The following is a 14,186-nucleotide window of genomic DNA, read 5'->3' as shown; positions in this document are numbered from 1 at the left end:
TTTTAACTTCATTCAATGGCTTATCAAAAAAAAAAAAAAACGAATCAAATTTTTTTTTGGTTACCTCGTGATAGACAGCATTAAAAGGAAAAATATTTTCAAACAGGAAATAAAAAATGCAATACAAATGTAATAAATATATCATCTTTTTTATTGTTGTATAAAGATTTTGTTGGAAACTTTGATATATATATATCGAGAAGGAATGGGTTGATTATTGCTACCAAGGTGGTGACATAGGTTGTGGGTTCTGTAAGTAAGACATCACAACAGCTGATATTGACAACCTGCAACGAAGAAATAAAGCAGTCAAAATCAGAATCTAATTTGAGTTTATTTGAAGAAATATATTTACAAGTTCTATTCAATAGTTGTACATTCAATTTTTATCACTGATGAATTGAAATAAATTTTAAAAATAAATAAAAAACTTAAATATTAATTAAAAAAAAAAAAAAAAGAGTTATCTTTATAAGTTGGGACTTTTTTTTTAGTTTTTGCTCATTTTTTTCTATTCATGGAACAATTATAAACCTCCACCTCCTCAAAAAAACTTGGTGTCCTTAGTATCGCTTAGAGTCACAGAAAATGGTTGTAAAGGATCTAGGAGAAAGAAGAGCACCATTCAGAGCTTCAGTAAAAGAGTATTGAAATCATGAAGGTGTTTATTAACTCAAATACCAGAAAAATCATTATCAGTGAGAAGTCCATGGTAATTGGTTGTTTTGTAATGGTGATCAAAAGAAGTGGAAAGCACTGGAAATCTAGAGAAACTCATCACTCAAACTTCAGGAAACACTTGTTTTGCCACCGAGAGATGACTCGTGATATTTTCCATATTATAACTCAACATTTGTGTGCATGTGTGATGCTTATACAAAGAAAGGTTTGAGAATCTACAGAAAATCTAAAAATATATTCTCATAAAAATTTAACAGAGAAATCCGTGAAAGCATTCCAGAAACTCTAAGTGCACCCCTAAGGGTCTATGAGCACATAACCATTTTAAACTTCAAATTTATCCTACTTAAATAGGTATAACTTTTTCTGGCTAATACAACGAAAGTGGTTTTGAATCTTTAAGTACCTTCTTAATGCAAGAGAAACTCCAAATATGCCCTATTTTAATAAAATGTATATCGTATGTAGAAAAGTTCTTTGGGAAAGACAATTGTAGTTCAAAATTTCTACGGCTAAGTGGCTCATTGGAACAGAACTTCCTTAAAGTTTCAAAAAAATATATATACAAGTTTTATGACATTTAAACCATGTATAAGATAAGCGTTTTAAACATCAAAGCTTCTTCCAACCATAAAGAAAAAAATGGGATCAGTTCGGGGGGGGGGCAGTAAAAACAAAGAAAGTAAGATGATGTTCCGAGCATACTGACAAGTACATAATCATAGAGACAACATCTTTAATTAAAATTCATTAATTGATTATTTTAGCGTCTTAGATCGTCGCCTGTAATGTAATGTGCTTAATTTTGATTACTCGATGCTAGTTATCCCCCTTAGATTTACAACAAAATGATTCGAAGACAATCACGAACATGAAAAGATCACTTCATATCACTATGACCAACATACATTGCACATCCGATGTGGAAAAGACTTGTGAAACAAAAAAATAAGTTGTAAGAAATTCAACTTTAATAAACGTAAGATAAGATTTGATCTTCAATAACTTTCATTATTAATAACTATTTCAACGATATAATTGATCTCTTTTTATAAAAATAAACAGTGGTTGTCCAGAATTCCTTTCTATATTAAAAACAAAAATATTTATGATGTACATAACCATGACAGAATGAAAATGTATTCCAAAAATTCATGTAAAGTAATCAAGTAGTTTTATTTTTATAAAAAAATAATTTTTAAATGATTGAGTAATGGGAAATCATAGCCATTACAAGACTAATTTCCCAAGTTTGAATTATTGTTAGGCTACCCGTCATCGTTTCTTCAAGATAGTGATGCAAGACAATCCATTTTTGCTTACTCATAAAATTTGATTTTCTTAGTTAAAAATAAATCTAATCAATGTATGCGATTTCTGGAATATGACATTTTTGTTCCAGCACAAATACGTGCAAATATATATCAATAGTTTTTTTTTTTTTATATAAGGGAAATTCTGAAAAAAAAATCAAATGAAAAGTAAAATCTCTTTAAAAAATAGAACTAAAAACAATTTGAAGTTCAAAGAAAACAACAAAACTAAATTCTAAAATAAAACTCCAAATTAAAGTATCAAAACAGTAAACAATTTAGATTTTGTTATTTACATAATTTCATTTTGCACGGATTTTAACTTCTTGTGTATCGGTTGTGAATTTGAATCTTGTAAAGAGTAAAAAGAAAGAAAACAAATGAAACAAAGAAATTGTTTACTCGTCTGAATGAGATCTGTATGCGTTCACTGCACAGTCTAATTATCCGCTCATTGTGCCAGTCTAAAGTTATTGCTCAATTTTGAATCCAGTTGCAGTGTTGCAACGGAAGAATCCACTCTGCAAATAAAACTTAAAATACATAAAAGAGGTTTTTGGTTTTTTGGATATTACAATGATGATCCTTTTTGAACAACAGGGTGGAAATTGAGAAATCTTAGCCCGATCAAATCAAAGCAAGTTCAAGATCAAAATTAAGCAACAATGAGCCTAGCCAGTACCAGATGGGTGACCATTTGAGAAGGTTAGGCACTGTATGTACAGTGCTGAGTTATAAGAAATTTCCAGGTTGGAGGTGCATTAATTCACTGAGAAAGATGCGCCCCTAATCTTAGTTAAGACATGCATCTAGGAGAAGGTAACTTTGATGATGTCGGCAGCAGGACGTTGGATGGCCATGGAGGAGGAGTAATCTCTAGCAGATCATCAGTTCTATGATTTTAAAAGTTACGTTATTTGACTGCAGCTATGCAGATGATCCAAGGACAACGGATAGGTGCTAACAGACTAATCAGATGCCACTGTCCTGGGAAAGGTAATGGCAACCCACCCCATGTATTCTGCAAGTTCAAAATCATGTGATATCTTCAGAAGAATCGGACCAACAATGGACCAAAGCCTATGGAAAACACTAACCATGATTTCATCTATGGCATGAACATACCAGAATAAAAGATAGAAAAGTTCATGGGGCCTATCTTGCTTGGAAAAGCACACCAACTTAATTGACTGTCAGATGCCTACAGGATTAACTCCCTCACTGACCTCCTCTGCCCATTTGCTGGAATATATGTACTTTCAACCAGAAATCCTAAATGTATAATCTTTTTCTCAGCTAATCACTGGAAATTATTACATTAGTATCTCCTCTCGGCCCATCTCCATTCACCCACCCAATAACAACTCAAGATAATGGCCAGCCAGCAACTACTCAAAATGACTTATTTTGGGAAGTAGATCATAACCACAGCAGGGAATCTCTTATTTAAACCCATTACTTTATTGGAGGCTTTACCTCAACATGAAATCTTGTTTAAAGTAACACTTATCAAAGTGAAAATAAATTCTGGGTGGTCAGAGTCAAAATCAGAGATATTTCCAATTTCTTGTATGGCCTCTTTTCTCTTAACTAAATATTTCTCACCTGCAGCAAACGTGCACCACAAACATACAAGCACCTAATGCATATTTTCATGAATACCAGTTAAGTACATTAATATATATGATTAAATAGTTGTTAGGCTATACCTGTTATTGGTAATATGTAAATCAGTAAATGATGTTTAATGAATAAGTGGCCAGCAAGTAAACAACTGTGGACTAGACTTGCTGGAGGAGAAGTCTGTGAGACTTGTACACCTTAGATTAAATACATAATCTGAAAAGCTGAAAGAAAGCCTCTGTGTAGTAAAGGCCAAGTCAAATCTACAGCAGGGTGACACCTCTCTAACAAGCATCAATTTTGGTAGCAGTAAACTTTGTACTGTAGAATACAGTAGAACAATTCTCTTGATTAACAGTGACTTCAGATTCAAAAACAAGTCAGTTACTTCTCTTTAGTGTTTAGAAAACCAATTACATAACATTAAAAGATGCATGTAGTACTTGGTAACATTAAATCATATGAAGGACAATGTTTTGAAGCCCTCGACATCTGCTACCATTCCCTGTTCTCACTACAGTAGAACCTTTCAAGCAAAGATTGGGCTTATCAGCCATCTCCGCATTCACTGATGACGCCCCACCCCCACCCTACAGGATGATCAGATGGTCCTTGGCGACCCGACGGACGAACAACACAAATAACATAAATAGCCATTTGACTCCTAAATCTCTTGATTAACAGTGACATCAGATTCAAAAACAAGCCATCCCTAGGGTCGTATTAGTTCTTGGAGCCTGATTAACACAAAAGAATGCTGGAGCATTATAGTAATCAACAGTATCTCCATGACAGATAATGAATTGATTTAAAATAGAAATCATTTTTATATTCAAAACTGCTTTTAATTTGAGTTAATTTATAATTGCCTAAAAAGTAAAAATGCTAAAAAAATGATTTTAAAAGTTAAACGGCAATTCTTATAGTTTGAGTGGTCATTCTTTAATGGTGGAATCGTGATTAGTTAAAACCATCTTGTACAACATTGCTTATGACTGCTCTGCAGGCCAGGGAAGAAGCCAGCTCAACTCATTCAGGGTGAACGCTATTGCAACAACAGATTAATCGTTAGCTGAAAATCACTCAATCTTTCCTTTATACAAGCCATTTATACAAAACTAGTAAAGCAATTCATATCAACCATTATTAAATCAGTAATATGTCTATTTATAACTAGCAGTGCTATGCAGCATTGCTTGTGGCAAAAGAGTAACAAATTATATCCCTCTCTCTTCCCTCCCTTACTTCAGTCCATAAAATCTCTTTGGACATATCCACACAACTCTAGTTGTCATAAGGGAAATAACAATGAAAAAAAAAAGTCAGAGTTACTTGGCCTTCGGGACAAGATCAAAGTGTAGTATGCTGCACTTCTATTTCTTGTTTCTTTTTTTTTTTTTTACATAGGCATCACCACATTATCAAGGCCAAGAGGCCACTCAAGGATAAGGGTTAAAGAGTGTACAGTAGAAATTGGACAATATAGTAATCATTAGTAATGAAAATTTGGTAAATTTGATAACTTATATGGAACGGCTCATCAAGAACTTATTTACGTTAGACTTGAAGACAACCATATTGTAGTCGGCCGGAAAGCAGGAAAACGGAAGACAATTCCACAGGCGTGCAGTTCTAAGAAAGAAGCTTTGTTCATGGAATCTACGTTTAGGTTTAGGCACAGATAAAGAGTGGGGGGAATTATTGATAGTGTTTACAGCTAGACGAGTGTTTCTTGTGAAAGTTTGTTCTCTTTCGGTGGAGGAGAAATCCTTCACGACTGAGACAATTTTTATTTTTGTACCTTTTCTCCACGTTAAAAAACGACCCTGGTGTCTAACACTGTCCCGTGGGGAGGCATAGTAAATAGGTACATAAGATTAAAAGATGCATGTAGTACTTGGTAAAATTAAATCATATGAAGGACAATGTTTTAAAGCCCTCGACATCTGCTACCATTCCCTGTTCTCATTACAGTAGAACCTTTCAAGCAAAGATTGGGCTTATCAGCCATCTCCGCATTCACTGATGATGACGCCCCACCCCCACCCTACAGGATGATCAGATGGTCCTTGGCGACCCGACGGACGAACAACACAAATAATATAAATAGCCATTTGACTCCTAATTAATAAAATCTTTTTCTTTAAATTTTAGAAATTATACATCTGAGGTTACAATGATTAAAAAAAAAATTTTTTTTTTATAAATAGCAACTTTGTGGGGGTTTGTTGTGTATTGTTCAAGTTTTAGCTGAACATACAGGCATGCACCCTTTAAATGACAGTAAAGGTTAAAATGCTTACATAAAACTACTCAGCATCTGCTTGGTATCTTCTGAGGAACGCGAGTTGGCAAAACTAATGAAGGAACAATAAACTGCTGCCCAGGCGCACCATTTTAACTGCAAGAAAATAAAGCTTTCCAATTAGATACACACAAAAATTTATAACAGTCACAAAAGAATGCATCTTTTTTTTGTGTAGTTAGTCAAGTTTTCAAGGGGAGGCAATACCAAGATCAAGTGAAAAAAAAATGTAAAATTTACTAATTTTTATCATTTTTTTTTCAAATCTATTAAAAAAAAAAAAAAAAAAAAAAAACAAAAAAACTCATTTTAAATTATCACAACAACCAGGGGTGGGGCGAGTGTAAAGCCAGAGTCAATTCATTAGGTGTAGGAATCTGAGTGTTTAAATTTTCAGGTGTCCAAGTCAAAAATCTTTTTTTAATTTTATTTATCACTTTATCAGTCTGTTCAGCAATTAAAAATACTGGAGATAAGTCTTCTGTCACCTGTATACCATGAGCAAGTTGTCTGAATCTGTGATTAATGAAGTCAGCAATCATCTCAGCAAAGGCAACCCACTTAGTAATAAACAATATGGATTTTATCCTGTAAGATCAACTACTGATATACTGACTGTAATATTACATAGGATCAGAGGTCTTAACGAAGGTGAGGTGTTTTACGGTAATAGCTCTAGACATTTCATGAAAAAATTTTAATTACTTAAAATATCTCAATAATTTAAGACTAGTGGGACCTGTGAACATTCCACAAGGGACTCATATGTAATATATCAATGTTGGCATTCTGTAGATGTTCAGTGTAAATGGAGACGCTTTGATATTATTGTAGCTTTTTTGTTAAAACTGCAAAAGTATTTATCTAAGCTAGTATAAACGCCCGGCAAACCCGATCGTAAAGTACACTCAAATATGATATTTCAATTCTTGCAGATTTTGTATATATTATTATAGAGTTAATGTTCTATCGATTTTTATATGTTATAAAGTTGTGATTTCAAAAATAATATATCCATATGACTTGGGAGCATTAGTTTGAATTGAAATCAAAATAAAAACACATATACATTATATATATATATATGTATATATATAACTTGAGTTCCTTCAGTCATAATCAAAACCAAAACTTATGAAGAATTCTTGTAAAATTATTTATGACAAGAAATAGAACATAACAATTAAACGACCCAGATGTAACATGTCACAAAAGAACACGCATGCTATCGTATTAATATATAGATAGAAATAGTTTGATTTAAAAATTCTTTTTAAATTAAAAAAAAAAATAAAAATAAAAATAAAATAAAAAATTGAGCAAGAATAAGGAAGTTATGACTATTTCTTTGCCAGGAATGGTGAAATATTTTCTTACTCAAACATCATGCACTTTGTCACATTTTTTTTTTTACAGTAACTTTTCAATAAAGAAAGGATTTTTCTTTGTTAAAACAAGATTAAGCAATGAAATTTGTTGTACAAGTGAATTTTTAATTTTTGTGCAAGGAATCAAAATATGTCATTGAAAATCTCTAAAAATATATGCAGTAAATGCGCATAAATCTGTTGCAGTACTTAAAAAAAAAAAAAAAAAAAAAAAAAAAAAAAGGTTAGAATTCAAAATTGAATTGCAATGTATTTTATGTAGAAGAAACTAAAATCTAATACTAGTACTGTCTTGTCATAGTTTACTCTCGCATTACAAAATTTCACAAATATATTGATATTTTATGAAGTTGAAAAGAGAGTATAAAAAATAATTACTCTCTGACTAAACCAAGGTTCGAATGACAAACTAACCTAAAGAAAAAAAAAAAAGCCTTCAATTCAAGGTTTTGTACTATCCTTAAATCTGAGTGACAAGCACTTCCCTAAAAATAATTCCCTTAACACAACCTTAAATTTTAGATACAAGTGATAAGCCCTAAAAACTTTTCCTTAATACTTTCACTAACCCTAAGTTCGAGTGGCAAGCCTCACCCTATTAAAAAAAAAAAAAAACCTAAGCCTCTCAAAGAAAAATTAACAGAATTTATCTCCCATAGAAAAAAAAATAAATAAAAAATAATGGTTAATTGCATTAAGACATAAAAATTGCCCAGAAATGGATTATTTTACACTAGCATTCCAGCCCGGCGTTGCCCGGGTGTTTAGAGGTGTGTGTTGAGAAAGAAAGAAAGAAAAAAAAAAATAAGTGGTAGTAGGAAGGCAGGCTCGAACCTGTACAGCGAAGGAGGAAAAGAACGGGAAAAAGCATGACGTCCTTGCTGTTATGACCATTGCCAAACCGGAAGTGACATAGGTTTAAATTAAGGTTAGACAATCGAAAAGAGGGGATGACTTTCGAAAATATCGGCGAAAAAAAGTGACCACTCCCTGTTGAAAAGTGCTCAGTTGTGGGTGAAGAAATTAATATTTTAGCCAATCTTTCGGTATTTACCGTCTGAAGGGTCGAGCTTCAAAACGATACTGATCTTGTGAAAATTCGGCGCCTCTGTCGAATGTTTTAGGCAGACATGCAAACATACATTTATATATTGGTAGCTCAAATTTTCGACTCAAACCGATTAAAAAGCTTGCTCTATCTCTGAATACCCTTTATGTTAAATTTTAAATGTTTAGACCAGAAATTGTTTGAGTAATTTGGTAGAGACCGCAAAAGTCAATTTTTTTTTAACTTTGACCCCTATTATGACACCTTAACATTTATTGTTTTGGGCTTAAATCAAGTTATTAAGTTCATGTTAAAATAACCTATATCTAAAATTTCAAGTGTTTATACTCAAAATTGGCAGAGGAGTTTGGTAGAGTTTTCAAAGGTCAAATCGTTGAACTTTGACCCCTTAAAAGCCAAATTTCTGGCCGAAAACGGATTACAAAGATTTCCCCAAAGCTCAGTACCCTGCATATCAAATTTCGAGTCTGTAGACTGAAAATTGACAGAGTTATTGCATAGGGAAATGTACACAGACACGTTCACTTTTATAGATATATAGATTAAATTTATATGAAACTAACTCCCACTCTAAATTCTAAATTGTTATTTTTATTCTGAAAAGTTTTGAGGGGGGGGGGTCATACCTAATTACTCTACCACTAAGCTGAAGTGTCAGTAGCAAGCCCCCTTTCCACAAAGACCCTCTTAAAACTACACAATCTTAAAAAAAAAAAAAAAAAAAAAAAAAAAAATGCAGCCCCCCCCCAAAAAAAAATATTGAATATGGTTACTGCTCTGCAAACATTATATATCGACTTAAAAATAAAAAATAAATAAAGTAATAGTTGTATTGAAATATCTCACAATCTGTATATTACAACATGCCAGTTTTCAAAATTTTGAAATTTACACATTTAATTTAGAATTTATGGTTTAAGGTAAGAAGATACAAATAATCTGACTGTATAATATAAGATTACCAAGTTTCATAAGAATAGTTAAAAAAAAAAAAAAAAAAAAAAAAATTCTTCCATCATTAACCCTAACCCCCTCCTCTTTCATTTTTTTTTTTAAGTATTAAAAGAGAAATATCTAACGACAAAGAAATTTCAGCACGTTAAATTCTTATAACTTTTAAACCACTGAATATATTTATATAATTTAACCAGTTTTGAGTTTCTTTTACGTATGCTTGTAAAGCAACTATCAAGAGAGACGTAAGACAAGGCGGCGTCCATCCGCAACAACTGGAAGCAGAAAACATCAAACGATGCAATCGTAGTAGTAGAAGCTCTATACACTCAAGCTGATTAAATAAAAGAAAAATCAATCTGTAATACTATGAATACATGAAAACGTTTTTATCATTTACTAGCAGTTCAACCCAGTTTTGCTCGGGCTCTATGTACTGTTCATAACATTATATATATATATATATATATATATATATATATTAAAAAGTTTGACTCATGTCCAGGTAACCTACATCTAAAATTTCAAGTATTTAGACCCAAAATTGGCAGAGGAGTTTGGTAGAGTCTGCAATGGTCAACTCTGTAAACTTTGACCTCTTGGCAGCCAAATTTTCGCCCAAAAACTGATTAAAAAGCTTGCCGCATGTCTGAATATCCTTTATGTAAAATTTCAAATGTTTAGACCAAAATTGGCTGAATAGTTTGCTATAGACTGCAAAGGTAAAATATTTTGAACTTTGACCCCTTGGAAGCCAAATTATCAGCCAAAAATAGATTAAAAAGCTTTCTCTATGTCTGAATACACTATATATAAAATTTCAAATGTTTAGACCAAAAATTGGTTGAGTAATTTGGTAGAGACTGCAGAGGTTAAATTTTTTTAACTTTGACCCCAATTTTGACCCCTTAAAATTTGTCTTAGGCTCAAATCAAATTAAAAAGTTTGATCCATGTTCAAGTAACCTAAAATTTCAAGTGTTTAGAACCAAAATTGGCAGAGGAGTTTGATAGAGCTTTCAATGGTCAAATCGTTGAACTTTGACCGCTTGACAGTCAAATTTCTGGCCAAAAACCGATTAAAAAGATTTTCCCAAATCTCAATACCCTTTATGTCAACTTTCGAGTCTGTAGACTGAAAAATGACAGAGTAGTTTGGTAGGGAAATGTACACACACACACAATTTCACTTTTACAGATATACTAGCATTTACGCCCGGCGTTGCCCGGGTGTTTGAAGGTGTATGTTGAGCAAAAAAAAGTGAATTTTTTAAACTTTGACCCTTATTATGACACCTAAAAATTTACTGTTTTGGGCTCAAATCAAGTTAGATCCATGTCCAAGGAACTTTTATCTAAAATTTCAAGTTTAGACCCCAAATTGTCAGAGGAGTTTGGTAGAGTTCTCAAAGGTCAAACCGTTGAACTTTGACCCCTTAAAAAACCAAATTTCTGGCCAAAAACCAATCACATATATTTTTCCAAATCTCAGTACCCTGTATATCAAATTTAAAGTCTGTAGACTAAAAATTGACAGAGTTATTGCGTAGGGAAATGTATGTATACACACACACACACACACACACACACACAGGTTCACTTTTATAGATATAAAGATAGATTAAACAAAGATATATATGTATACATAAATATATATGGAAATAATTTTGTGTTTACTGTAAGCTTTTTACGCAAATATTACGCAAGTATAAATCATGCAGAATATCTGCATGAATATAATTACACGTAATAGTTAACTAAAGATGATCATCACATAAGAAAAAAAAAAAAAAAAAAAAACTAATAGGAAATTAATTAAAATGAATGTTTAAAAGAAGATCAGCTAGATCTTTTGCTAGTGAATGCTATTCCACAAGTCATATATAAGAAAATTGTATTTTCTTTTTAAATAAATAGAAAAGCGGGTTTTAATATGAATATCAATACACACAAACGGAAAACGAATCTATAGGAGTATAGATAGATTATTCACTAAATCACCACACCCCTCATAAAAGGAAACAAAAAATTATTTTAGAATTCAAAGTTGGGATTAGTTTCATACATAAATTCAATGTAAAATGATCCCTCAGTTTAGTGTTTTGAGGCAATTAACTAAATTCTTTCTTGCCTTGAGAGCTAAATCCACTGATTTTTTTTTTTTTTGAGGGGAGGTGTCTACTTTTCTATGCAGGTATGATTTTGTGACCTTGCTACTCAGACTTAGTGATAAAAAAAAAATTTCGTTAACTGCCTTAAAAAGTTAGAATGGTTTGAAAGTGGGAAGCATTTTATGTTAAATATATATGAAACTGACCTCCCACAGTAAATTCTAAAAAATGTTTTGTTTTCATTTATTTGTATTAAAAAAAAAAATAAATAAATAAAAAAAGAGCAACATGGTTTCTCTATTTGCTTAAAAAGCAAAATCTTTCTTTTTCTAGCAAAGGGTATTAATCTGAGAATTTACTCATATTCATTTTTTTTAATCTTGCATTTTTTAAATATGTCTCCTTTTTATTTTAATTTAAATAATAAACTAATTAAATACCTGATTTTTAAGACCAAAAAATATTAACAGTTTAGGTATTATTATATCAGATTGACAGTCAGATTTAATATTAGTGCTAAAATATTAACTGCCATAAGGAGTTAAAATGACCCTAAAAAGGAGAAACTCATTTTTAAGGGGAGGAGTTATTCAGCTGAGGGTGTTAACCTACAAATTTGCAAAAGTTTAAAATTATGAGTTTCAGAGTAAAAATATATATTTTTTTTTTACTTAACTATACATCCTCCCTCCCTTCCCACTTAATTACTACCTGGAGGATGATTAGGCTTTGTTAATACATACATGTACATACACACAGATACAAGTTGTCTATTTGGCTTGCAAGGAATTATTTGATTTTGTGCCCTGTAGTGAAATGTAGATTAAATAAAGCACAGTAACTATTCGCAGATACAGAGTTACTCCCCTTGAATAAAGGCAAACAAAGGGAATTAACTGTATTGATGAATGCATAGTTAACTTTCTTAAGATAGCATCATTTTGAAAATATATTCCAGTTGGATGAAAGACTATCTCTAAATAAATTAAACTGAATTACATTTGTTTCTTGAGAACAAGTATCAGTGTTGAAAAAGAATTGATTTTCTCAAACATTGAACGAGAACTATCTTTGATAAAAAAAAAAAAAAATAGTCCACAAAATTATAGATATATTTCTGTAAAAATATTTTTTATTCACTTAATATTTCATTTTTATATATACCAATCCTTATTTAAGCTCAATATAATTACAGAGTACATAACGAATAAATGACAAAAGTCTATATTCCAAGTTTCATGATGTTGACCATCTTACAAGTTATTCCTTTAATTCAGTTGATATTTACACCTTTTGACAGTATGTTTCGTAGCACAAAATCATTTACTAAATTATTATAATCAATCAATGAATCTATTTTGCCCTTAACTTATCAGAAGAAATAGCAACCATCAATCCACCAAAAAGGAAATAAAATGCGTTTGGGCATGATAAAAAAATCCGAAAATTGGAAGAGAAGCTGCAATTACCTTATTTGCTTATATTACGCCATTTTGAACTTAGAATATATATATAAAGAGAAATAAAATTAAAACTAAGTTGAAATTTACAATAAAATTTATTGTTCGACTGAATACTCTAAAAAACAATTTACAAAGTCCATATTCTGGTGTTTCAAAGAATGCTATTCTTCTCATCAGAAAACAGAAAGAAATCAGCAAATTATATTTGTAGCAATGCTAGAATTTGCTAGTTATGGCATTAAGTGAAACTGCAATTTATTATAGTCATAAATTACAAAGATGTACATGTCTTATAAAAAACAATGAGTGAAAAAATGTGTGAAATAAAAAAATAAAAACAAACTGGGTATAATATTTCAGCTTGCATGAAAATTCTTTCAAGGTAATTCAAAAGGCAAAAATAATTCTTTAGAAAGAATCAAATCTAAATTTAAATCCAGTTGAATATGATTAGTCCGGTTGGAAAGTTTTCAATGCAGCTGAAATTATGGAAATAGTTTTTTGGATAGGTTGATCCCCAGCTGAGTGAATTTGAGTAATAAAATGGACAGAAAAACAACATGTCATCTTCCATTGCTGGCTCAACTAGAAAAGCATATATATATATATATATATATATATATATATATATATATATATATATAAGAACAAGTAGTTAAAAACACTTTGAAAAAAAGAGTGAAAAACATGTTTAATTTTAAAAAGGAAGCACAAAATAAGTGGATAATGGATAGTCCTTAATCCGTGGAGTTTTGAAGAAATACTTTCCTTCTCATCAGAGGGTAGAATTTAGCAAAATGCGGGATTGGATTTTGCTTGCAAAAGTATTTAATGAAACTACAAGTAAGTTATAGATCTTACTTCATAACAAATAGTGAAGCAGAGGGAACATGGTGAAGAAAAAGGTGATTTCACGTGAATGGATAGTCTGGTGAAGGGTAAAATATCCAATAACGGTAAAATCCAAAAAAGTTGGTTAAGTTTCCATTTCTACAAGTAAAATCCAAGGGAATCACGTAATTGGAAGATGATCCAAAGTAATCCAAAAGGCAGAAACCCGTGGAATAATTCACAAATGGGGGTAAGGAAAAGGGATGAGTTTAAATAATATTAAAAGGAAGATAAGATGTGCATAGAAAAAAGAATTTAAAACGACTGTCAAGGCTAATTTTGGGAGAATTAATATTATAAGCTCTATTTCCTATTTGGTTTTATCGAGCTTTTACATCTGGTTGAGATTACTTTATAAATATTAACTCTTCAATATTTATAATATACTT

At 31.3% G+C, this 14,186-nt stretch overlaps 1 protein-coding gene across 1 annotated transcript in view; it reads right to left on the bottom strand.

The window, feature by feature from the left end:
* Positions 1 to 220: 220 nt before the first annotated feature.
* Positions 221 to 14,186, bottom strand: part of LOC145260794 (PAT complex subunit Asterix-like) — a 33,406-nt gene continuing 19,440 nt past the window's right edge. The window contains exons 3-4 of the mRNA XM_080119106.1: positions 5,921 to 6,018; positions 221 to 287 (exon numbers count right to left, since the gene is read on the bottom strand). Of these exons, the coding sequence (XP_079975232.1) occupies positions 221 to 287; positions 5,921 to 6,018 (165 nt within the window). The remainder of the gene's footprint in view (positions 288 to 5,920; positions 6,019 to 14,186) is intronic.

The sequence above is a fragment of the Euprymna scolopes genome, chromosome 3 (genome assembly GCF_053919585.1).
Source record: "Euprymna scolopes isolate OS-2025 chromosome 3, ASM5391958v1, whole genome shotgun sequence".
Taxonomy (NCBI): Eukaryota; Metazoa; Mollusca; class Cephalopoda; order Sepiida; family Sepiolidae; genus Euprymna; species Euprymna scolopes.
This window is presented reverse-complemented; position numbering and strand designations above follow the sequence as displayed.